Source organism: Scyliorhinus canicula, chromosome 9, assembly GCF_902713615.1.
Source record: "Scyliorhinus canicula chromosome 9, sScyCan1.1, whole genome shotgun sequence".
In the NCBI taxonomy this organism is placed as follows: domain Eukaryota; kingdom Metazoa; phylum Chordata; class Chondrichthyes; order Carcharhiniformes; family Scyliorhinidae; genus Scyliorhinus; species Scyliorhinus canicula.
Window position 1 is genome coordinate 1,406,446 of NC_052154.1, and position 26,458 is coordinate 1,432,903.

General features: G+C 47.3%; 1 protein-coding gene across 1 annotated transcript in view; it reads left to right on the forward strand.

The window, feature by feature from the left end:
• zc3h18 (zinc finger CCCH-type containing 18) overlaps nucleotides 1-24,217 on the forward strand; it is a 233,947-nt gene extending 209,730 nt beyond the window's left edge. Inside the window, 6 exon segments of the mRNA XM_038806172.1 lie at nucleotides 5,189-5,329; nucleotides 6,476-6,636; nucleotides 13,758-13,933; nucleotides 14,739-14,835; nucleotides 20,578-20,683; nucleotides 23,217-24,217. Coding sequence (XP_038662100.1) covers nucleotides 5,189-5,329; nucleotides 6,476-6,636; nucleotides 13,758-13,933; nucleotides 14,739-14,835; nucleotides 20,578-20,683; nucleotides 23,217-23,442 — 907 coding nt within the window. The 3' untranslated portion in view covers nucleotides 23,443-24,217.
• The last annotated feature ends 2,241 nt before the right edge of the window (nucleotides 24,218-26,458 follow it).

Here is a 26,458-nt window from a genome sequence, read left to right on the forward strand (position 1 = left end):
TCGATGCTCGTCGTGAGGGGTTGGAGGCAAATGGACACGCCTGGTCGTTGCCTCCCATGGGGTCTAGGTTTCTTGCTGCCTAGCATCGGGATGGCGGAGGGACGGTGCTTTGTTCGCTGGAACTTTGGAGGGATCCTGATCCTTACTCAGCTATCCTGTCATAGCTTTGGTTTTGCCAAGCTCCATAGATGGTGTTATTATCCTGCAGTTTGTCAACAATCCTGAACCTTATTCCCTGGTGATTATTCCCTTGATTTTATGACACTATCTTTTTTCCTGACAAGGGTGAATGATGCCTGAGCGCAGAGGCGAGGGCTCCCTGTTATCCTGTTACGGCAAAAACCATACTGAGTTGGTAGTGTGACATGAAGGTTGTGCATAATGTTGCCTTTTTTTATGTGCTCTAATCCTTGCTTTTACAAAGAGGGAGTGCATTTTAGATACCCCTCACCGCGTTTATGGAGGTGAGTAAGGATAATCCAGGGAACTTGCAAGGATAATCCAGGGAACTACAGGCCGGTGAGCCTTACGTCAGTGGTAGGGAAATTACTGGAGAGAATTCTTTTGAGACAGGATCTACTCCCATTTGGAAGCAAATGGACGTATTAGCGAGAGGCAGCACGGTTTTGTGAAGGGGAGGTCGTGTCTCACTAACTTGATAGAGTTTTTCGAAGAGGTCACAAAGTGATTGATGCAGGTAGGGCAGTGGATGTTGTCTATATGGACTTCAGTAAGGCCATGACAAGGTCCCTCATGGCAGACTGGTACAAAAGGTGAAGTCACACGGGATCAGGGATGAGCTGGCAAGATGGATACAGAACTGGCTAGGTCATAGAAGGCAGAGAGTAGCAATGGAAGGGTGCTTTTCTAATTGGAGGGCTGTGACTAGTGGTGTTCCGCAGGGATCAGTGCTGGGACCTTTGCTGTTCGTAGTATATATAAATGATTTGGAGGAAAATGTAACTGGTCTGATTAGTAAGTTTGCGGACGACACAAAGGTTGGTGGAATTGTGGATAACGATGAGGATTGTCAGAGGATACAGCAGGATTTAGATCGTTTGGAGACTTGGGCGGAGAGATGGCAGATGGAGTTTAATCCGGATAAATGTGAGGTAATGCATTTTGGAAGGTCTAATGCAGGTAGGGAATATACAGTGAATGGTAGAACCCTCCAGAGTATTGACAGTCAGAGAGATCTAGGTGTACAGGTCCACAGGCACTGAAAGGGGTAACACAGGTGGAGAAGGTAGTCAAGAAGGCATACGGCATGCTTGCCTTCATTGGCCGGGGCATTGAGTATAAAAATTGGCAATGTTGCAGCTGCATAGAACCTTAGTTAGACCACACTTGGAGTATAGTGTTCAATTCTGATCGCCACACTACCAGATGGATGTGGAGGCTTTAGAGAGGGTGCAGAAGATATTTACCAGGATGTTGCCTGGTATGAGGAGCAGTTGAATAAACTCGGTTTGTTCTCACTGGAACAATGGAGTTTGAGGGGTGACCTGATAGAGGTCTACAAAATTCTGAGAGGCATAGACAGAGTGGATCGTCAGAGGATTTTTCCCAGGGTAGAGGGGTCAATTACTAGGGGGCATAGGTTTAAGGTGCGAGGGGCAAGGTTTAGAGGAGATGTACGAGGCAAGTATTTTTACACAGAGGGTAGTGGGTGCTGGAACTCGCTGCCGGAGGAGGTGGTGGAAGCGGGGACGATAGTGACATTTAAGGGGCATCTTGACAAATACATGAATAGGATGGGAATAGAGGGATACGGACCCAGGAAGTGTGGAAGATTTTAGTTGAGACCGGCAGCATGGTCAGCACAGGCTTGGAGGGCCGAAGGGTCTGTTCCTGTGCTGTATTTTTCTTTGTTCTTTATGAGTAGGGCCAGGGCAGTGTGGTGGTGGGTTGTATCTCTGTGTAAGTCCTCACTGATTGAGGAAAGTCCCAAGTTCAAGCTATCTGTGTCGAATTTTCTTTTGTATTTCTGTTACTTTTGGCTTAGCGAATCCATGCTTATCTCCTACTATGATGTGGAGATGCCGGCGTCAGACTGGGGTGAGCACAGTAAGAAGTCTTACAACACCAGGTTAAAGTCCAACAGGTTTGTTTCAAACACTAGCTTTCAGAGCACTGCTCCTTCCTCAGGTGAATGAAGGAGGCACTCACCTGAGGAAGGAGCGGTGCTCTGAAAGCTAGTGATTCGAAACAAACCTGTTGGACTTTAACCTGGCATTGTCAGACTTCTTACTGTCTCCTACTGAATCTGGACAGATGCATTCTGGAGAGGACTGGGTTCCTTCTCACTCTTTGTGGTTGGCATCTCTGGGGTTGCTGCAGTGGGAGAATTATGTAATGGTGCATGCCTGGGTGTAGTCGGTTAATCCGTGCTTGACTTATCTTTAATATTCTCTTGGCTGCATGAGAGGTAGCAATGGTCGCTTGATTGGGTGGATTAGGGTAGGAGTAACTGTGTTTACCTGGGTCTGGCGGAGGGTCGGTTGGGTAGTGGACTGAGCTCACCTCCTTTGAATTGTCCCCTTTTTGGGGCTCCTGATCTGCTCTACCACTTGAGATAAGGTTTCACTGGGGAGGCAGCACGGCTGGAGTGAGAGTCGATGTGCTGTGGAACTGCATTGTTGGAGCCCTCCTTTGATTAGAGTGTAGGTTGAATTGGGGAGTTAGGCACTCCCCTTCAAGTGGTCATATATAGTGGCTTCCGAAATGCCCTCCTTTTCATACTGGCTTCCTCTGGGAAGGCAGTGTTTTGTCTCTGGTTAAGATTAGGCTACGTTGCTGTGCACTGGCTTCCTCTGGGAAGGCAGTGTTTTATCTCTGGTTAAGATTAGGCTACGTTGCTGTGCACTGGCTTCCTCTGGGAAGGCAGTGTTTTATCTCTGGTTAAGATTAGGCTACGTTGCTGTGCCCCGAGTATCCTTTTTACTATGTTGTTGGCCCGTGTCTGGCATTCTTTGGCGATTTAATCTATTTGTTCCTTTCTTCTCCTGACTTGCATGGGTACCGTGCAGTTGCATGTTGTGTCTCAGCGGATATCCGGAGAGGATAGTGCCCCTCCAGAGATGCCCTTTTGTTCGGTGCCTTGACGATTCTTTCTCGGTGATGGGGTTTCCTCGGTTGTGACTAGAGAGGAATGAGGCTGCTTGTGCAGTGAGTCTTGCATCATTGGTTTACTGATGGGGTCTCTTTGTCCTGGGGCTGTTCCTTCTGGCTGGAGTATACTGAGAGGCTAAGTGAGGTTTCAGTTGTGTAGCTTTTTTCTTTCTCTTTTTGTGATCTGGAGCAGGGGCAAGAGGATCATCGGCTCTTGTCTGTACCTGCTGATCATTCTGGGCTGTGCCGGAGTTTGGAGTTTTGTGGTACCTGGTGGTTTTATGTCAAATATCCTCTTGGATCTTGTGCCCTTGTGAATTATTTCTCTTTTTATTTCTGTTATTGTGGGGTGAAAGAATTGGTGACTGGTTCCTGCTGAGGTACAGACAGCTCTTGTATCAAGAGGAGGAGAAGGATATCATAGTGTGTTATTGATGCCTCTGCTATGGCTGGAGCTTCGGGAATTGTGTTCTGGTGTGTGACCAAACATGGCACCGAGATCCTTTCCTGAATTCTCGTGGACTTTGTGTCCAGTCTCCACGTGGGAAGGTGTGCACCAGTTTGCCATGTTTTCATGGTCCTACCTCCTGTCCCTTACTGGTACCTCTGCAGATACATGTGGAGGTAACAAGTTTAGTGACTGCACGGAACCAGCTGTGGTGTTGCTCTCCTGTCATGTTCTGTATTTATGTTTACTGAGACATCTTTGCTGTGCTGTACCAATCCTGGGGTTTTGTTGCATTGTTTGGTAAAATGGAAATACTTGAATAAAAATATACAGTAATAAATATATATTTTTAAAATTCTCTCATAGATAATGTGCTGCAACCAATCACTCTCTAAAACAGTCCTATTTTGTTTGGTGCTGTCACAGAACCTGTTGACTTGTTTTTGGAGAGCTGCTTGTTGGCTTTTTCCAGTCTAATTTTTTTTACTCTTCTACCTAATATAGTCGCTGGTGGTATTCTAGATTTTTTTGAAGATTCTTCCTCTTGTGTCAAATTTATTGCATTTCCGTTCAATTCGGTCTGTCGTGGGATGTTTCATAATAGCCACTCATGTATATAATGAGATGCAGACAGGCAGTGATTGACACATAGGATGACCAGTAAGCACACAACACAGAGCAGCCAATCACCAGACAGGACACTACCACTATAAAGCCAGAGGGCACTAGGTTTCCCGCTCTCTCGGGACCCAGCTACTGAGACAGTCAGATGCCACAAGCTAGCAAGTGCAAACACCATGTGGTAGCTAGTAAGTCTAGTCAGGCTACTACAAGGTCACCGGTCAGATCAGTATAGTGTCGACCCACAGCTGAATATGTATAGCAGTTCTATAGTTGAATAAAACAGTGTTGGATCTTCTCAAGTGTTAGACGCCAGTTTCTAACTTCCCTGCATCAAGTGCAGTCCACATCGAACCAACCTGCCTAACACATCACCCGTCACCCTGATGTTTTGAGCAATGTGCTTGTGTTAAGTTTGTCACTGTACCTTGCTCCTCACATGGTTTACCTTTGATTCAGAAGGTTGTACGTTCAAGCTCCCAACTTCTAATACTTGAAGACATAATCCCGATTAAGACTCTAGTGCAGCAGTGAGGCAGTGCTACACTGCCAAAGAGGTTGTAAACCAAAGCTCAATCTGAATTTTCAAGTGGACATAAAATACCCATGACACTATTCAGAGAAGAGCAGCGGAGGCCTAAAATGGTCCACCAAGTTGCACCAAAAGATATAATAATTTTTATCATCCTTGTTTGTGTCACCTTGCTGGGCACAAAATTAGCTGCACCATTTGTCTCCATAAGAATAGTGATTAAATTTTGAAAGCCATTAATCAACTGTGAAGAACTGAGAGGTACTAAGGGATCAAGTGCAAATGCACAATTTCTTATTTCTGTTACAGTGCTACAAAAAAGAAAGAAACCACATTGAATCTGACCACATTGAGGAAATATTTGTTTAGACCTTCCTTTGTTCTCCTGCATTGTTCTCTGCCCAAATATGGTCAATATCGTAAATCTTCCTTCATGCGCTCAATGAAACCTAAATACCCAACATCCTCTTCTGCAGGCGGACAGCAAGTGGCAGTGGAAGTGACAGTGGCAGCAGCTACAGTGGTTCAAGCTCTCGTTCAAGGTCACATTCCCGTTCAGCATCTCGGTCGACATCGGCGTCTGGTTCCCAATCTGCATCTGGTTCTCACAGATCTAGGTAAGACAGGACCTCTACTGTTGGCAATGTCCACCGACTTTATAAAAGCGTTAGTATTAAAAAGTGATCCTACCACAGTCCTCACCACGTATAGTGTATGTTCCTGAAAGGTGTGTCTACAACAGCAAGACCAGTAGTTTAGGGCCCTATCATGGGCCTCACAACCTTGGATTAGAGGAGAGAAAAATCGGCCCAAGTTCCTGTTCCAAACACACTTGGGTTCAGTTGTGATGAATAGGCTACCAGTAGGCTGGCGTTTGCACGTTCTCCTCATGTCTGCATAGGTTTCCTCCGGGTGCTCCGGTTTCCCCTCACAGTCCAAAGATGTGCAAGTTAGGTGGATTGGCCATGCTAAATTGCCCCATAGCATTGAAAGATGTGTAGGTTAGGTGCGATTATGGAGTTACAGGGCTGGGAGAGGGAGTGAGACTTGGTAGGGTGCTCCTTCAGAGAGTCGGTGCAGACTCGATGGGCCAAATGTCCTCCTGCACTGTAGGAATTCTATGATTCTATGAATACCCACATTAATTATAGCCACTTAGGCAGGATCCTGTGACAATAAATCAAATCAAAAATACTGGAGGACAGCCACAATTGTGAGAGGCGTTACCCCAGTTGGGAGTCGATAACTTTGGGATAGGACCAGTGGAAATCAAGTTCCCATATAAATACCAGTGTTAAAATATATGCTAGCAGAAATGGACAGATTAATACCAGACATTAGTGAAGCAACATAATTTTATAGTGATCTAAGTGTGGATGGAAATAAAATGAACTGGCACTATTGGCAATGTCATTCCTTTTTGGAAATGGAACTTCGGTAATTCATCAACTATGCAGCAGTTGTACCTGTGTAACATGGAATAGGACATGATTTGCCCTGTACTGTTGCCTTTGCTAGCACAATACAAAATGCTACTGCTGGAGTTTAATGCGGGTGAAAGAAAAGAGGAGTTATAACTGAGACTCCTTTCTGACTTTTCCCTGTTTAAAACAAAGCTCCAGTTTTGGTACTGTGACTCCGATCAGGAACTTATTGTGTCAGCAGTCATAGTTTATGATCGAATCCAGCATTGGCATCGACTATGTCTTTTAATCAGTGTCTGACATGAAATTGAAGTATTCAAAGCATTAATTTTGTTCCAGGTCCCTCAGTGTGAGCAGTGTTTCATCCGTGTCAAGTGCATCATCAAGCAGCAGCTCTGTAAGAAGTGCCGACTCTGAGAATATGTATGCAGACTTAGCCAGTCCCGTCTCATCCGCCAGCTCACGATCACAAGCCCCTGCTCAAAAGCAGAAGGAAAAATGTGCGTATCTTATCTTGAAATATTTATTGAAGTGGTTTTACCTCTTCAGATTTGCTTCTTGAGTCATCTGAAATTCTAATTTCACCTATAGTACTGGAGTAGTTGAGTTCTCACAAGCAAAAGGATACAACCGCACCTCGCGTAGTCCAAAGCCTACATAGATCATAGAATTTACAGTGCAAAAGGAGGCCATTCGGCCCATCGAGTCTGCACCGGCTCTTGGAAAGAGCACCCTACCCGAGGTCAACACCTCCACCCTATCCCCATAACCCAGTAACCCCACCCAACACTAAGGGCAATTTTGGACACTAAGGGCAATTTAGCCTGGCCAATCCACCTAACCTGCCCATCTTTGGACTGTGGTAGGAAACCGGAGCACCCGAAGGAAACCCACACACACACAGGGAGGATGTGCAGACTCCGCACAGACGTAAGGAGCCTTTGTGAGTTCTTGCAATGCACCTTATAGATGGTAGACAATGGCACAGTGCGTAAGCGGTGGAGGGAGTGATTGTTTGTGGAATGGGTACCAATCAAGCGGGCTGCTTTGTCCTGGATGGTGTCAGGTTTCTTACATTCATCCAGTCAAGGGAGAGCATTCCATCACACTCCTGACTTGTCCTCATGGGTTGTGAAAAAGCTTTTGGGAGTCAGGTGGTAAGTTACGGGCGGCACGGTAGCACAGTGGTTAGCACTGTTGCTTCACAACCCCAGGAACCCGGGTTTGATTCCCGGCTTGGGTCACTATCTGTTTGGAGTCTGCACATTCTCCCCGTCTCTGCGTGGGTTTCCTCTGGATGCTCTGGTTTCCTCCCACAAGTCCCGAAAGACGTGCTGTTGGGTAATTTGGACATTCTGAAACCTCCCTCCGTGTACCCCAACAGGCGCCGGAATGTGGCGACTAGGGGCTTTTCACAGTAACTTCATTGCAGTGTTAATGTAAGTCTACTTGCGACAATAACAAAGATTATTATTATACGGACCGCAAGATTCGTAGGCACTGACCTGCTCCGGTAGCCACAGTATTTATTTAGCTGGTTTATGGTCACTGGAACCCTGCAGAATGTTAATAATGAGGGATTCAGTGATGATAATGCCATTGAATGTTAGATGCTCTTATTGGAGATGGGCATTGCCTGCCACTTGTGGTGCGAATGTAACTTGACACATGTCAGCCCAAGTCTGGGTCTTGTAGCATTTAGACATTATCTGAGGAGTCGCAAATGATGCTGAACATTGCGCAGTCATCCGCAAACATCCCCACTTCTGACCTTATGATGGAAGGGAGGTCATTGATGAAGCAGCTGGAGATGGTTGGGCCGAGGACACGACCCTGAGGAACTCCTGCAGTGATGTCCTGGAGCTGAGATGATTAATCTCCAACCACCACAACATCCTCCTTTATGGTAAGACTCCAACCAGCAGAGTGTTTTCCTCAATTCCCATTGACTCCAGCTGTGCTCAAACCTGAAGTTAGCAGACTCTGGGAAAGTATCAAACTGACTGTTCAGATAACAAGATGAAAAGAATTGGATGCAGGAAATTCATGCAATGGATCAATTCAAGCAAATTAATTCCCACCCCATGTTTCTTCCATGGTACACTAACGCACAAAATGGCAAAAATCCTGAATAGCTCTCGGGCCACTCCTGAGAGAATCACAGAGGTCTGATTGATGCATGAGACTGCGACCAGGGATGGGTATTAGAACCCTATCCTTTTCTCTGTAGTTCAGTGTTGCAAATCTGCTGCGCATTCCAACATGATGATGTGAAACAGACTGCATTGACAGGAGTAACATTTCAGGATACAGTCTGACGCCTGACATTCAAAAAACTGGGAGGAAATTCTTCAGCTGTCTACTATGAAGAAAGTTAGAATGTATTGTAATCATAGTAGGGTGGCGCAGTGGTTAGCAGTGCTGTCTACGGCGCTGAGGACCCAGGTTCGATCCCGGCCCCGGATCACTGTCCGTGTGGAGTTTACAGATTCTCCCCATGTCTGCGTGGGTTTCACCCCCACAACCCAAAGATGTGCAGGGTCATTGGGTTGGCCCCTTAATTGGAAAAAAATAATTGGGTGCTCTAGATATAAAAAAAATAAAAATAATCGAATTTGCAATGCAGAAGGAGGCCACTCGGCCCATCGAGTGCGCACCGGCCCTTGGAAAGCGCACCCTAACCACACCTCTACCCTATCCCAGTAACCCCATCTAACCTTTTCTTTGACACTAAGGGGCAATTTATCATGGCCAATCTTTTTTTATTTATTTTTTTATTATAAATTTAGAGTACCCAATTATTTTTTCTAATTAAGGGGCAATTTAGCGTGGCCAATCCACTTACTCTGCACATTTTTGGGTTGTGGGGGCGAAACCCACGCAGACACGGGGAGAATGTGCAAACTCCACACAGACAGTGACCCAGAGCCGGGATCGAACCTGGGACCTCAGCGCCGTGAGGCAGCTGTGCTAACCACTAGGCCACCGTGCTGCCCTATCATGGCCAATCTACCTAACCTGCACATCCTTGGACGGTGGGAGGAAACCGGAGCACACACTGAGAGAAAGTGCAAACTCCATACAGTCACCCGAGGCTGGAATTGAACCCAGGACCCTGGATCTGTGAGGCAGCAGTGCTAACCACTGTGCCTACTTGCCACCCTCAAATCTCAGTCGGTACGGGAATTGAACCCACACTGTTGGCCTTGTTTCTGCATCAGGAACCACGTGTCCAGCCAACTGAGCTAAACCAGACTGTTAGAGTCATACAGTTTTACAGCACAGGCCCCTCAGGCCTCTAAATCTAACATAAATTGCTGGTAATTTTACTAGATTACAAATTGCTGGTAGAAATTTGAAAATCCTTCATCTTTAACGGTGGTAAAAACAATTCCCCATTGTGGGACTAGGCAGGGGAGTAAATTAGGGCAGTTAGTAAACCGGTTCAGACCAGTTTCAATAAGATAGGGAAGCTGTGGGTATAAAAACAAGCAAGTTCACAGCCTTACACCGAGTGCCGTTTTGCTCTGATTGCAGGGAATTAAAGTAAGAGTGGAGTTTCAGGAAGTGGGAGAACAGAGTTTTATAAAGTGCAGGAGCAGAGAGTCGAAGTGGGGGCTGTCCGGAGCAGATAGTCGGATCGGGGGCTGCCCGGAGCAGAGAGTCGGATCGGGGGCTGTCCGGAGCAGAGAGTCGGAGCGGGGGCTGTGCGGAGCAGAGAGTCGGAGCGGGGGCTGTGCGGAGCAGAGAGTCGGAGCGGGGGCTGCCCGGAGCAGAGAGTCGGAGCGGGGGCTGTCCGGAGCAGAGAGTCGGAGTGAGGGCTGTCCGGAGCAGAGAGTCGGAGCGGGGGCTGCCCGGAGCAGAGAGTCGGAGCGGGGGCTGTCCGGAGCAGAGAGTCGGAGTGAGGGCTGTCCGGAGCAGAGAGTCGGAGCGGGGGCTGTGCGGAGCAGAGAGTCGGAGCGGGGGCTGTCCGGAGCAGAGAGTCGGATCGGGGCTGTCCGGAGCAGAGAGTCGGATCGGGGGCTGTCCGGAGCAGAGAGTCGGAGCGGGGGCTGTCCGGAGCAGAGAGTCGGAGCGGGGGCTGTGCGGAGCAGAGAGTCGGAGCGGGGGCTGCCCGGAGCAGAGAGTCGGAGCGGGGGCTGGTCGGAGCGGGGGCTGTCCGGAGCAGAGAGTCGGATCGGGGCTGCCCGGAGCAGAGAGTCGGATCGGGGCTGCCCGGAGCAGAGAGTCGGAGCGGGGGCTGTCCGGAGCAGAGAGTCGGAGCGGAGGCTGTCCGGAGCAGAGAGTCGGAGCGGGGGCTGTCCGGAGCAGAGAGTCGGAGCGGGGGCTGTCCGGAGCAGAGAGTCGGAGCAGGGGCTGTCCGGAGCAGCGAGTCGGAGCGGGGGCTGTCCGGAGCGCAGAGTCGGAGCGGGGCTGCCCGTAGCAGAGAGTCGGAGCGGGGGCTGTCCGGAGCAGAGAGTCGGAGCGGAGGCTGTCCGGAGCAGAGAGTCGGAGCGGGGGCTGTCCGGAGCAGAGAGTCGGAGCGGAGGCTGTCTGGAGCAGAGAGTCGGAGCGGGGGCTGTCTGGAGCAGAGAGTCGGAGCGGGGGCTGTCTGGAGCAGAGAGTCGGATCGGGGCTGGTCGGAGCGGGGGCTGTCCGGAGAAGAGAGTCGGAGCGGGGGCTGTCCGGAGCAGAGAGTCGGAGCGGGGGCTGTGCGGAGCAGAGAGTCGGAGCGGGGGCTGTGCGGAGCAGAGAGTCGGAGCGGGGGCTGTCCGGAGCAGATAGTCGGATCGGGGCTGCCCGGAGCAGAGAGTCGGAGTGGGGGCTGTCCGGAGCAGAGAGTCGGAGCGGGGGCTGGTCGGAGCGGGGGCTGTCCGGAGCAGAGAGTCGGAGTGGGGCTGCCCGGAGCAGAGAGTCGGAGTGGGGCTGCCCGGAGCAGAGAGTCGGAGCGGGGGCTGTCCGGAGCAGATAGTCGGGTCGGGGCTGCCCGGAGCAGAGAGTCGGAGTGAGGGCTGTCCGGAGCAGAGAGTCGGAGCGGGGGCTGTCCAGAGCGGGGGCTGTCCGGAGCAGAGAGTCGGAGCGGGGGCTGTCTGGAGCAGAGAGTCGGAGCGGGGGCTGTCCGGAGCAGAGAGTCGGAGCGGGGGCTGTCCGGAGCAGAGAGTCGGAGCAGGGGCTGTCCGGAGCAGCGAGTCGGAGCGGGGGCTGTCCGGAGCGCAGAGTCGGAGCGGGGCTGCCCGTAGCAGAGAGTCGGAGCGGGGGCTGTCCGGAGCAGAGAGTCGGAGCGGAGGCTGTCCGGAGCAGAGAGTCGGAGCGGGGGCTGTCCGGAGCAGAGAGTCGGAGCGGAGGCTGTCTGGAGCAGAGAGTCGGAGCGGGGGCTGTCCGGAGCAGAGAGTCGGAGCGGGGGCTGTCTGGAGCAGAGAGTCGGATCGGGGCTGGTCGGAGCGGGGGCTGTCCGGAGAAGAGAGTCGGAGCGGGGGCTGTCCGGAGCAGAGAGTCGGAGCGGGGGCTGTGCGGAGCAGAGAGTCGGAGCGGGGGCTGTGCGGAGCAGAGAGTCGGAGCGGGGGCTGTCCGGAGCAGATAGTCGGATCGGGGCTGCCCGGAGCAGAGAGTCGGAGTGGGGGCTGTCCGGAGCAGAGAGTCGGAGCGGGGGCTGGTCGGAGCGGGGGCTGTCCGGAGCAGAGAGTCGGAGTGGGGCTGCCCGGAGCAGAGAGTCGGAGTGGGGCTGCCCGGAGCAGAGAGTCGGAGCGGGGGCTGTCCGGAGCAGATAGTCGGGTCGGGGCTGCCCGGAGCAGAGAGTCGGAGTGAGGGCTGTCCGGAGCAGAGAGTCGGAGCGGGGGCTGTCCAGAGCGGGGGCTGTCCGGAGCAGAGAGTCGGAGCGGGGGCTGTCTGGAGCAGAGAGTCGGAGCGGGGGCTGTCCGGACCAGAGAGTCGGAGCGGGGGCTGCCCGGAGCAGAGAGTCGGAGCGGGGGCTGTCCGGAGCAGAGAGTCGGAGCGGGGGCTGTCCGGAGCAGAGAGTCGGAGCGGGGGCTGTCTGGAGCAGAGAGTCGGAGCGGGGGCTGTCCGGAGCAGAGAGTCGGAGCGGGGGCTGCCCGGAGCAGAGAGTCGGAGCGGGGGCTGTCCGGAGCAGAGAGTCGGAGCGGGGGCTGTCTGGAGCAGAGAGTCGGAGCGGGGGCTGTCTGGAGCAGAGAGTCGGAGCGGGGGCTGTCTGGAGCAGAGAGTCGGAGCGGGGGCTGTCTGGAGCAGAGAGTCGGAGTGGGTGCTGTCCGGAGCAGAGAGTCGGAGCGGGGGCTGTCCGGAGCAGAGAGTCGGAGTGAGGGCTGTCCAGAGCAGAGAGTCGGAGCGGGGGCTGTCCAGAGCAGAGAGTCGGAGCGGGGGCTGTCCATTTAGCATGGCCAATCCACCTAGCCTACACATCTTTGGGGTGTGTGGGTGAGACCCACGCAGACACGGAGAGAATGTTCAAACTCCACACGGACAGCGACCCGGGGCCGGGATTCGAACCCAGGTCCTCGGCGCTGTGAGGCAGCAATGTGCCACCGTGCTGCCCAAAATGCTGTTTCCACAGCTGGAAGTTTGTGTACAATTCTGGTCACCACATTACAGGAAGGACAGAATTGCTCTGGAGAGATTGCAGAGGAGATTACAAGAATGTTGACAGGCCAGAGCGCGACATGATGGGCTGAATGGCCTCTTTTCTGCACCATAGTGTTTTTCCGTTTTTTCCCCACCTACATTCATGATTCGTCTGATGCCTTACGTCCTGTCAACAATTTCCAGTTTCCCGGCCCAAACCACCACCTCTTCACGATGGATGTCTAATCCCTCTGTACCTCCATCCCCCACCAGTAAGGTCTGAGGACTCTCCATTTCTTTCACGAGCAGAGGCTGAATAATCTCCGTCAGCACCGCTCTCCTCCGCCTGACTGAACTGATTCTCTCCCTCAACAATTTCTCCTTTAACTTGTTTCATTCCTGGAAATAATGGGGACCTGCATAGGTCCCAGTTTTTTTGCCTGTTTTATTTTAGGGTTATGTGGAACATTCCTGGTTCCAGTCTTACTCAGGCCCTCTCCTACAACTCTCTTCTGTTATATTGATGACTGTATTGGTGCCACTTCATGCTCTCGTCTTGACCTGGAACATTTCATTGCTTTTTCCTTCCAATTTCCACCACTCTCTCGCCTTCACGTGGTCAATCTCTGGCACGTCCCCATCTCCCCATCTCCATTTCCAATGATGTATGGGCTTGGGTAGGGTGCTCTTTCCAAGAGCCGGCGCAGACTCGATGGGCTGAATGGCCTCCTTCTGCACTGTAAATTCTGTGAAAAAAATCTTTGTTGCAATCTCTCCTAGCTCCCACCAATCACCGACCTCATACTCTGCTCCGGCTGATCGACCCCATCTTATAGAATCCTTAAACTCTGTAGAAGAGCTACACGGACTTGACATTCACTCTGTTTCTCTCTCCACAGATGCTGCCAGCCCTGCTGAGTTTTTCCAACATTTTATGTTTTTGCTTCAATTTGAACCCAATTTCCTTTAATAAAATATAATATTTACGTTTTTGTTTCTGATCTTGCTTACATTCCTTCCAGTTCAGTCACGAGACAACCAGCATTAAAGCATTTCAATCCATTTTCAGTGAAACCCAAAAGAGAGGAGGCACCAAGAGACAAGGAGCGTGAGGAGAGGCGGAAACGCGAGATTCCAGCACAGCCACAGAAATCTTCCTCCACACCGAAACCCACCCAGATCAGCAAGCCCCCACAACTTGTCTACAGCGCACACAAGGACATTAAACTAACGCTGCTAAACAAGGTAATATACAAAGCTCACCTTGTATGTTAGATTTTAAATTGTTTTTGTGTACAGTTTTACTGAAGTAAAGGAAATGGTTGTTGGAAAATGTTTTCTGATTTTGTGCTCACTATACAAAGCATTTCAGGTTAGCAGCAAGTTCAGTGTCAGGCATCAGCAGGCGACGGTAGTGCAAGGGGAGCATTTAGTATGAGAAAGCAACAACCACTGGTTAGTGAAGGGGCAAAAACTGACTTATTGCCCATCATTTTTTGATGAATGATGACAAGTTCAACTGGGATTCAGTCCAAATCCATGCTTGTGGAATGGAGGGGGCCGAGGAAAGGTGGATCTGTTCACCAATTCCAGGATCAGGGCAAGAAATACTTTTAAAACCCGATTTGTTGTACTGTACAGTTCCCTTCTTCATGCTAATTCAAGAAGCTGAGGACTTCCTCTGCTTGATGCACCCTTTCCCTCCAAGTTGCACAGTTCCTGCAAACAAGGAGAATGTTTTGTGCCAAGTAGCCTGATCAGCATGGATTACAGTGTAGGCAGCTTGTTATCACCTTCCTGGCAACAATTAGAGACGAGCGCCTAATAAATGCTGGCTGAACCAGAGATGCCCACATGCCATAATGAATTTCTTTAAAAGTTGGGTGATTGGAGATGGCCAGAATTCTCTGAATTACAGGCCCTTTACCTTTTCATACAATAATTGTGCAGCGTTTATCAGGAATTTGAGGTGTATGAGTGATATATGAGGAGTGCCTGATCTATAACTGTACTGTGGAGATTTTGACACTTTAAAAAAAATCTATTTCAGCCTGCCGATAAGGGCACCAGGAAACGGTATGAACCTTCCGATAAGGAGAGGCCATCCTCTCCTCCTTCCAAGCGGGCCATGGTGTCTCCAGAAAGAGGTTTGTACTTTTATGTGACCTGCAGGCCAGATTTTCCTGTGGAATTTTCTAGCAGTGGGTGGAATACAGAGGGAGGCGAGTAGTGGGGTAGAAAGCACATGTCTAAATTTGCTGATGACACAAAGAAACGGCAGCATTGTCAACAGTATCAATGGAAGCATACATTGCAAACATTTGGTCGATGAACCTCATTACAAGCAAATTAAGTCATAAAAACTAGATCGGGGTTGACCATTTGTATCCTCAAGCTGCTCCACCATTCAATAGCATCATAGCTGATCTGATTGTGGCCTTAACTCCACTTTCCTGCCTGTTTCCTGTAACGCTTTGACTCCTTTGTCGATTAAAAAATCTCTAACTAGAGGGTGAATATATTGAATGAGCCAGCCTACACTGCTCTCTGTGGGAGGGAATTCCAAAGGCTAATGACTCTGAAAACATTTCTCCTCGTCTCCAGCTTAAATGGGAGACCCCTTATTTTAAACTTTACCCCCCAATTCTAGATTCCCTCACAAAACAAAGCACAGTAGCTCAGCCTCAGCTGGAGTATTACATCCAGTTCTGACGCCACACTTGAGGAAGGATGTGAAGGTATTGGAGACATTACAGAAAAGATTCACGAGAACAGTTCCAGGGATGAGAAACTTCAGTTATGAAAATAGATTGAAGAAGTTGAAACTGTTTTCCTTGGAGAAGAGAAGACTGAGATGAGATTTGATAGAGGTATTCAAATCATGAGGGTCCTTTACAGAGTAGTGAGGGACAAGCTGTTGCCACTGGGAGAACGATCAAGAACAAGGGGGCACAGATTTAAAATAATTGGCGACATAAAGCATTTAGGATTGTACTTTATAAGGGACAGAACGGTGGTGCAGTGGTTAGCACTGCTGCCTCACGGCACTGAGGGCATAGGTTCGATCCCAGGTCATTGTCCGTGTGGAGTTTGCACGTTCTCACCGTGTTTGTATGGGTCTCACCCCCACAACTCAAAAAGATGTGTAGGGTAGGTGGATTGGCCACGCTAAACTGCCCCTTAATTGGAAAAAAATTAATTGGGTACTTTAAATTAAAGAAAAAAACGATTGTATCTCATAGAAACCTAAAAGAAATTCTAACAGGACTGGACAGGGTAAATGCAAGAAGGATATTCCTGATGATGGGGTGTCCAAAACCAGGCATACAGTCTGGGGATTGTGAGACCATTTCGGACTGTACAGATGTAGAAAGACTTCCCTACATTTATATTCCATAAGACATCGGAGCAGAAGTAGGCCATTCAGTCCTTCGAGTCTGCCCTGACAGTCAACGAGATCACGGCTAATCTGATACGTAAATGCTCCACCTCACTTTCCGTATTATTCCCATGATTCCCTTAATGATTAAAAACATGTCTGACTCAGCCTTAAACGTAGTTAACGACCCAGCCTCTACAGCTCTCTGTGGTAAATAATTCCACAGATTCACTACCCATTGAGAGATTAAATTCCTCCTCATCTCTGTCTTAAATGGGTGACCCCTTACTCTGAGATTGTGCCCTCTGGTCCTAGACTCTCCCACAAGGGGAAACATTCTCTCAACATGTACCCAGTCAATCGCTCTGAGAATTCTGTATCTCAATAAGGTCGCCTCTCATTCTTCTAAACTCCAATGAGTACAAGCTCAACTTCTCCTCATAAGAAAATCCCTCCAGTGAACCTAGTGAACCTTCTCTGACTGCCTTCAATGCCAGTATATCTTTCCTTGGATAAGAGGACCAAAACTATTCACAGTATTCCAGGTACGGTCTAACTAGTGCCTTGCATAGTTTTAGCAAGGCTTCCCTATTTGTATACTCCATTTACATTGAAATAAAGGCCAACATTCCATCTGCCTTCCCTATTTATTCCCTTGTTGAACCTGCATGCTAGCTTTTTGTGATTAATGCATGAGGACCCCTAAATCCCTCTGTGCTGCAGCTTTCTTCAGTCTTTCTTCATTTAAATAATATTCAGCTCCTTTATTCTTCCTACCAAAGTGCATAACTTCACATTTTTCTACATTATATTCTATCTGCCATAATTTTGACCATTTGTTTAACCTGTCCATATTCCGTATTCCATATTCCATAACCTGTCCATATTCCGTAAAGGCTCTTTGTGTCAATCTCACCACTTGCCTTCCCACATATTTTTCTGTCATCTGCAAACTTGGTAATAACTAACTTCCCTTGTCCAAGTCATTAATATATATTGAAATGATTGTGGCCCCAGTACCGATCCCTCTTGCACTCCTCTAGCTGCAGGTTGCCATCCTGAAAATGCCCCTCTTTTTCCAAACTCTCTGATTTCTATTAGTTACAGTACGAAGCCTTACAACACCAGGTTAAAGTCCAACAAGTTTGTTTGGAATCACTGCTCCTTCCTCAGGTGAATGAAGAGGTAGGTTCCAGAAACATATATATTATCCTACCTCTTCATTCACCCGAGGAAGGAACAGTGATTCGAAACAAACCTGTTGGACTTTAACCTGGTGTTGTAAGACTTCTTACTGTGCTCACCCCAGTCCAACGCCAGTATCTCCACATCATAGCTTCTATTAGTGAGCCAATCCTCTATCTTTGCTAATATACTACCTCCACCACCATGAACCCGTATCTTATTTAGTGCCCTTTTGTGCGGTACCTTATTGTGCTCTTCTTGGAAATCCTAGTATATTGCATCTACTGGATTTCCTTTATCCTGCTGTTATGGGGAAGGCGTTTTCAGAACCACAAAATGTATCATGGAGTTCAACCAACCTCTCCCTTTAATGTATTGTTGCTTTTGAAGCACACGGCTTGGTCTCCAGGTGTGGGATTACAATTATGGACACGTGGGTTTTTAAACACAAAACAATGTTTATTCCATGAATTCAACTTAACCTTTTCAAATAAACATTGGATCCCTTAACACCCCTTACTCCAAAGATAACCCCGAAAATAACACAACACTAAATAATCCCTCAAAATGTTCCTTCAAACCTCCAAAAGACTTAACACCTTTAACAACAGAAACACATCAGGTTAAAGACATTACTATTATGAGTTTAAATCACCCAAATGATTCCGAGATGGTCTTTCATGGCAGAGATCACAGCAGATCCAACTCACTGCAAACACAGACACACCCAAGCTCTTTTCCTCAAAACTGAAACTAAAACACTGCAAAATGGCTGAGCTAAAAACCCAGCTCGATCATAGAACATAGAATGTACAGTGCAGAAGAAGGCCATTCGGCCCGTCGAGTCTGCACCGGCTCTAGGAAAGAGCAGCCTACCCACGCCCACACCTCCACCCTATCCCCAGAACCCAGTTACCCCACCCAACACGAAGGGCAATTTTGGACACTAAGAACAATTTATCATGGCCAATCCACCTAACCTGCACACCTTTGGACTGTGGGAGGAAACCGGAGCACCCGGAGGAAACCCACGCACACACGGGGAGAACGTGCAGACTCCACACAGACAGTGACCCAAGCCGGGTATCGAACCTGGGACCCTGGAGCTGTGAAGCACTTTTGCTAACCACTATGCTACCGTGCTGCCCCTACTGTGAAAAGCCCTTAGTCGCCCCATTCTGGCGCCTGTCCAGGCAGGCTATACAGGAATTTAACCCACGCTGCTGGCATTGTTCTGCATTACAAGCCAGGTGTTTAGACCACTGTGCTACACCAGCCCAGCTCCACCCACACTGACATCACTTCAGTAATATGAGCTGCTCCATTTCTTAAAGGTACATTGCTTAAACATCCATTTCTTAAAGGTACTCTCACATGACACTGCCATTTGCCACCTAAAAGAATTCTAATAAATTAGTCAGGAATGATTTCCCCTCTATGAAGCCATGCTGACTCTGCTTGTACTTCTAGGTGCTCTATTGCATCTTTTTAATAAACTCGAACATTTTGCCAATGACAGTTGTTAAGCTACCTGGTAATTGTTACCTGTTTTTTAAAAACTCCTTCACTTTTTGAATGATCGTATTGCATTGGCAGTTTACCAATCCTCTGGGACTTTTTCAGAATTTAAAGCTTCTTGCTAGTTTAGCCTCATGGTTTATAATCTCCCTCTTTATTATTTTTTGATTATCTTTTGGTTTTTTAAGACTTTCCCAATCCTCTGGTTTACCACTAATCTTTGCCACATTGTGTGTTTTTTCATTCAGTTTAATCCTTAACTTCCTTGGTTTGCCACAGTGATTAATCCCCTCCTAGACTCTTCCTTCCTCAATGAGATATACCTTTCTTGTGAGTCATGAACTATTTTCATAACCGACTGCCACTGCTGGTCAATCATCTTTTCTACTAAACTCCTTTCTCAGTCCACTCTAGCCAGATCTGCCCTCATTATCCTGATTTAGGTTTACCATGGTTGTTTCTGATCCAAGTTTCAAACTAAATGCTTAATTCTACCATGTTTGGGCAGCATGGTGGCTCCGTGGGTTAGCCCTGTGGTCTCACAGCGCCAAGGTCCCAGGTTCGATCCCGGCTCTGGGTCACTGTCTGTGTGGAGTTTGCACATTCTCCCCGTGTTTGCGTGGGTTTCGCCCCCACAACCCAAATATGTGCAGGCTAGGTGGATTGGCCACGCTAAATTGCCTCTTCATTGGAAAAAATTAATTGGGTACACTAATTTTTTATTTATTTTTTTATTCTACCATGTTATGGTCACTGTTTCCTATTGAGGTTGTTTATGAAATCTGCCTCTTACAAATTACCAGATCCAAATTATCCTGATCCCTGGTTGGATCCACAACATATTGTTTGAGGAAACTGACCCACATACACTCTCTGAATTCTTCCTCATGGGTAGCTCTTCCCAATCCACATGAATATTAAAGTCACCAATGATCAATGTACTGCTTTTTTTACATGCCCTCGTTATTTACTGATTTAGTCTCCATCCTACAGTATAGCTACTGTTTGGAGGCCTCGTATAGACCACTCCCAACAGTGTCTTCCTCCCCTTGTTATTTCTTACCCCCATCCACATGGATTCTACACCTTCCAATCACAGTAATTTATTGCTATCGTACTTATCTCATCTCGTACTAACAAAGTTGCTCCACCACTCTTCCTTCTTGCCTGTCTATTAAAAGTCATGATGTGGAGATGCCGGCGTTGGACTGGGGGGAGCACAGTAAGAAGTCTTACAACACCAGGTTAAAGTCCAACAGGTTTGTTTCAAACATTAGCTTTCAGAGCACTGCTCCTTCACCTGATTCACCTGAGGAAGGAGCAGTGCTCCGAAAGCTAGTGTTTGAAACAAACATGTTGGACTTTAACCTGGTGTCGTAAAACTTCTTACTTTATTAAAAGTCGCATACCCCCTGACTGTTTAGTTCCTAGCCTTGATCTCCTTGTAACCACATCTCTGTAATGGCTGTAAGATTATACACATTAACCTCAATTTGTGCCGTTAACCTCAATTAGGAAGGCAAATGGCATGTTGGCATTTTAATCTATGGAATTCTTCTCCATAGAGGAGGCTGGGCTGAAGATCAGCCACGGCCATGTTGGATACTGGAGCAGGCTCGGGTGGCCATATGGTCTACTGCTGTTATTTGAGATGTTCTTACATACTGCTTAGGAGAGAGACTAGGACAGAGGTTTTGATTTCAGGACATTTATGTAGCCAGCGCTGAATTGCTTAAACAGTTTCTTGGTGTTGGTGTATGATATTGCCCTGTGTGTTTCTCTCAAATACCTGGTTGTGTGTTTTCAGGGCATCGTGAGCGGAAGGCATTCGGAAGGCCACCATCGCCAAAGGGTGATCGTCAGAGTAACCGAGCACCAGCAATGATTAGATCATCTCCTGCACAAGCAGAGAGGTAAATACATGTACAAGTGGAACCAATGGTGGATTAACTTGAAGATGCCTTCACTGAATTTACTTTCAAAAACCTATGATGTAGGCACAGAAGTAGGCCGTTCAGCCCATCAAATCTGTGCTACCATTCAATGAAATAATGGCTAATCTGATACCAAATCCTCAACTCCACTTTCCCGTCTTATCGCCAAACCCTTGGTTCCCTTACTGATTACAAATCTGTCTATCTCAGCCTTATACAGACTTAATGATCCAGCCTCTATAACTGTCTATGTGGTAAAGAATTCCACAGATTCACTACCCACTAAGAGAAGGAATGTCTCCTCAATGGATTACCTCTTATTCAGATTGTACCCTCTGGTCCTCGACTCTCCCATAAGGGGAAGCATCCTCTCTGCATCTGCAGGTGAACATGGTGAAAGTGTTTCTGATTAGAATGGGTGTCCAGTGTGATGGAACACTGTAGAAAGAAGGGCTTCATCTCCAGCCTGCACTCACTGATCTGATTGATCTGAACACCCTCGAAAAGCAACTGATAGCAGTTCAGAAAAGTCATTGGGTCAGCCGATAGGTGTACTGTGTTTGGTACCTATATATTGCAATAGATACTCTATTGCAATATATAATACAGGCAAGTGTCAGAGTGCTGCATTACATCTGAGCATGTCTTAGAGTTTTAAATGTGTGATTATTAAAAGCTAACTATATTGACGGTGAATGAGTACAGCATGGGCAAATACTGGAACTGCAGTGAAAACTATGTGTGACAGATATTCATTCTGCAAGTTTGGAAGTTCCAACCATTGATTTATTTCTACATCTTTTTCACCCTTATTTTGTCGTACACTTTAACGTTACTATTTTGTCATACACACTGGGGTTAGGAAAAACACTGGAGACCCTCAGCAGGTCAAGCAACTTGTGTTGGATGTTTTCTCCACCAATGTTGCCTGCTATGCTGAGCAACTGCAGCGTTTTATGTAGTTTGATTTTGTTTTTTGATTCTTTACTGACCCTCCGGAAGAGCACCCTACCTAAGCCCTAAGGAGCAATTTAGCCTGGCCAATCCAATAAACTGCACATCTTTGGATTATGGGAGGAAACCCATGCAGACACGGTGAGAACACACAGACTCCACACAGACAGTCACCCAAGGGCGGAATTGAACCCGAATCCCTGGCGTGTGAGGCAGCAGTGCTAACCACTGTGCCATCAAGTAGGAGAGAAACCTGAGTGGCCGGGAAAGGGGGTAGTGTTCAATTTTAGAGGTGTGGCCTGATGGGCTGGTGGAAGCGAGGGAAGGAGCAAAGGTGCTCTTCGTATTGATGACAAAGTCCATGAGCTTGTCGTACTTATTGTTCGACTTGATGGTGGGCGGGACAAGGATTTATGAAGATTGTTTGGAGCAGAGAAAAGTAGTTCAGGTTTATATCTGCTTTCCAGGATGATCCTGGAATAGTGAGCAGATTTTACCTGGAATAGTGAGCAGATTTTACCTGGAATAGTGAGCAGATTTTACCTGGAATAGTGAGCAGATTTTACCTGGAATAGTGAGCAGATTTTACCTGGAATAGTGAGCAGATTTTACCTGGAATAGTGAGCAGATTTTACCTGGAATAGTGAGCAGATTTTACCTGGAATAGTGAGCAGATTTTACCTGGAATAGTGAGCAGATTCTACCTGGAATAGTGAGCAGATTTTACCTGGAATAGTGAGCAGATTCTACCTGGAATAGTGAGCAGGTTTTACCTGGAATAGTGAGCAGATTTTACCTGGAATAGTGAGCAGATTTTACCTGGAATAGTGAGCAGATTCTACCTGGAATAGTGAGCAGATTCTACCTGGAATAGTGAGCAGATTCTACCTGGAATAGTGAGCAGATTCTACCTGCAATAGTGAGCAGATTCTACCTGCAATAGTGAGCAGATTCTACCTGCAATAGTGAGCAGATTCTACCTGCAATAGTGAGCAGATTCTACCTGCAATAGTGAGCAGATTCTACCTGCAATAGTGAGCAGATTCTACCTGCAATAGTGAGCAGATTCTACCTGGAATAGTGAGCAGATTCTACCTGGAATAGTGAGCAGATTCTACCTGGAATAGTGAGCAGATTCTACCTGGAATAATGAGCAGATTCTACCTGGAATAGTGAGCAGATTTTACCTGGAATAGTGAGCTGATTTTAATCTCAATAGTCAAGTGGTTGAAGAATTAGTCAAGCAAGTTGGGGACACAAGTTCAAGGCCCATAATGGCAAAATCCAATTTTGACCTAACCCAGAAAGGATCCTGATTGTTTGCTGTAATCCAGTTACCTGATATCCTTCAGAAAAGAGAGCTGCTATCCTCTGGCCTGGCCGACGTGTCTCCAGTTCTTTGTTACATAGTTCACTCTTGCCCTTGGGGAAACTAAGGATGGAAGAAAAGATGGCTTTCCAACTTTGTCTGCATTTCGAGAAAGAAATATGAAGAAAAATTGTAGAGATGTATGGCTGTGTGAAATTAAACTCTTTTCTTTTTTTCCTCCCTTTTTAGAAAACGGCCACCTTCACCCCAGTCAAAGGTCTCGAGCAAAGTGACCAGTGTGTCTTCAAGCTCCAGCAAGTCTCATGACACCACAGCTTCTGCCACCACTGCATCCTCTGCAAAGTCCAGCAAATCCAGCACGTTATCACGCAGGGAGGAGCTGCTGAAACAGTTGAAAGCTGTAGAGGATGCTATTGCCCGCAAACGAGCAAAGATCCCTGGCAAGGTCCAGTAGCTGTGAACCAATCAACTCGGGACCGCAGTCTGTTGATTAGAAACAGCTGTCAGTATTTTCAGTGATTAAATCCGTGATTCTTTCAGGAAGTAGCCATGTTGGGGGCTCCTTGAGTACCTCACTGCCATTCTCTCAACCTCCTGACATCCCATTGGGTGACGGCTGCAGTTTAACTCCAGATCTGTCATCAGTTTTTTCCTTCTTAAAGTGGAGAGATGGCTGCAGACTGTGAACTCTATTACGTATTTAACACAGACTGACGCTGCGGTGGCAACCAGTTCGAACCGTATGGTCAATGACTGGACCTGAACACGTGAGATTTGACCCTAGAGAAGCCACACCTTTTACACTGCTTTAGAAGTTCTTAGTGTGTGTGTTGTCTGAAGGAATCCCCCAAATATTCATAATGTGTTAGCAGAGAGCAGGTGAATGTGCTGTCAAACGCTGCTTTCTCATCCCCCTCCGTTTTTTGGGTAAACTTGTTCTTCTGGCTTCCCAAATAAATATTCATTCTTTTATTTTACACTTTTCAGATTTTTAATCTCATGCACACACCTTATGGTTGTGTTGGATGTGTAGGTTGAAGACTGAGAACTGTGAAAAGATCATTCTGTTGACGCACACAGCTGAGGTATTGCGGTAAAGCAGGTTTTTTATACGCTGGTAAGATCTGCTGACACTCGGAGGACAGAGTAATTGCATTGAATGGGCAGATAAATGTTCAGCATTGACCTTTTTTTTACATGACTTTAATAAAGGATTTACTAGTTATAAAGATTCAGAACAGTTTTGATTAGTAACCTAGGCTTAAAATAATGGAAGTGAGCTTTTGTCAACATTCAATTTGGGACCCATTCCACAGGTCAGTCAGCTTCCTCGTGGTTCTTGGGTTTCACGTGTGGCATTTTGAAGGATACAGAAAGATGCAACATTGCCTGGTCTTGCACTTAATGAACTTCAGCGACATCCCCTCAGACATGTTTCACATTCTCATTGAGACTTTTAGAATTTTCTACAAACTGTCTCTGCCTGCCCAGCCCTAAACCTGACTCTTTGCTGTGACCTTTGTGGCGACCCCTGTGACATCAGTTCAATATAGGTGCAGTGAAATACTTCAGGCTGCTGTTGTGCACTAACTATCAACTCCTGTTCATCTCACTGCCTGGTAAAGCTGCCTGATCCCTAGCCTGGAACACTGTACACACATCCTTCATCATTTCCTATTCTATGTGTTTATAAACCTCATTTCCTGTCGATGTTTATTGCTGATCATTATAAATGATTCCAGGAAAAGATCGAACTGTAATTAAATGTAATTAACAGATGCTGAGTTAACCCCCCACAGACTGAGACCTTATCAGTTTTCAAACTACACATCACCCCTTTCACTTCACACCTGGAAAAATGGTAGTGTAGATGTCCAGTAATATTTTGAGGGATGATAGTTGTACAATACTGTAGAAAATAATGATCAACCCTTGGAACGGACTACATGGCTGGAACCTTGCTCATTTTGGAGTCGTGTTGCTCTTGAGCCAAAAAAAACTGATTTGAAGCCAAGTTTTAAGAACTTAAACCAATGCAGGTGGGATGTGGCAGGTAACCCAGCTGTTGACTACACCTCTGTATGAGTAACTTCAAGCATCATGTGTCTCAGCTCGAATCTTGAGTTTTTAGTTGAAGCCATCTGCAGTTGGAGAATTTGTTTTGTTTCTTTTTATATATATGTTTTTTTTAAATCAGAATCTCTCTTCATTTGGGGCCAGGCGCTGGTTGGCTGAGGTACTTTCCCAAACAGTTCAGATCAACCAGTGTGATAGAAACAGGCATTTGCGGCACAACATTTTTACCTCCTGTGGCTGTGTTTTAGTGAGCAGCTCGGAGTTATACTCCAATCTAATGTTGCTGTCCGAGTCATGGGAATGGATTCTCTGTTCTGTGAAGTGTCAGGATTGAGCTGTCAGAGATACCGTTGCTACTAAACTTGGGTTTTTGCATTTTGTTCTTTATGTATGTGTAACTTTACATCTCATCACATGATGGAACTTTGTTGATTAGTGTCTCTTACTTTGGAGGCTGAGTGGGAGTTTGGAGGATTCATTAAATACAAAGTACGTGCTCCAGGATTTGTTTGGCTGCGGGAGATTCACATGCCGATCACTCCATTATTAAACAACTCAAATCAGGAGAATATTTGAATACACTTGTCCAAATCCACCACATTGCGGCTCTGCAGAGGATGGTCAAACAGGTAACGGTGGGGTTCAGGTTGCTGGAGTGCCACACCGCTGCTTCTGCTGGCAGGTGCCAATGGGAAATCTTTGCTGCACATCTCTTGTTTTTAAGGCTTTTGTCTGGACAGTTTCTATAAATGTACTCCGCTATCAACTGGAGGGGAGGTGGGAGAGAATGATTACAAGAGACAGGCTGTGGGCTAGATGGCCAGATTGTGTTGTCTGGTGCTAAAGCTCAACGGTATTGGTGAAGGGGCAACGGCTGTGGTTCCAGTCAAACCTGCAGGAATGAGTGGCCTGGGCTTCCTATCCACTGGCATTTTGTCCTTCCAGCTTTCTGGAATTACAGGAGGTGACTTTGGGTACCTTGCAAGCTCGTTAATTTAGTGTTAACCCAGACAGTGGATGAAAGGAGGCCATTTGATTCTCAGACATTTAATGTCCTTATTCAACATCCAGCGGAGTTTGTGAACTCAGCGGAGCTGCTGAGCAGATATTGTGTGTTCAACATTAAACAACACCTTCATCCATTGGACGCAGCTGGCGATGATCTTTGCACAAGAGAGATGAAAAAGCAAATAAAATATTGACAATATCTCTGATTTCAGTGTTTTATCATCAGTTAGGTGAGTTCTACAGGGCTGATATTCTACTGCAGACTAGGTGTGTCTCTCCCCGACCCCCTCAAAACTGTACTTATCAGAATATTTACCATGAAAACCAGACCCAGGAGACGTCGTACATGGTCGGGAAGGAGTTGCTCAATATCGACTTTGACCCCA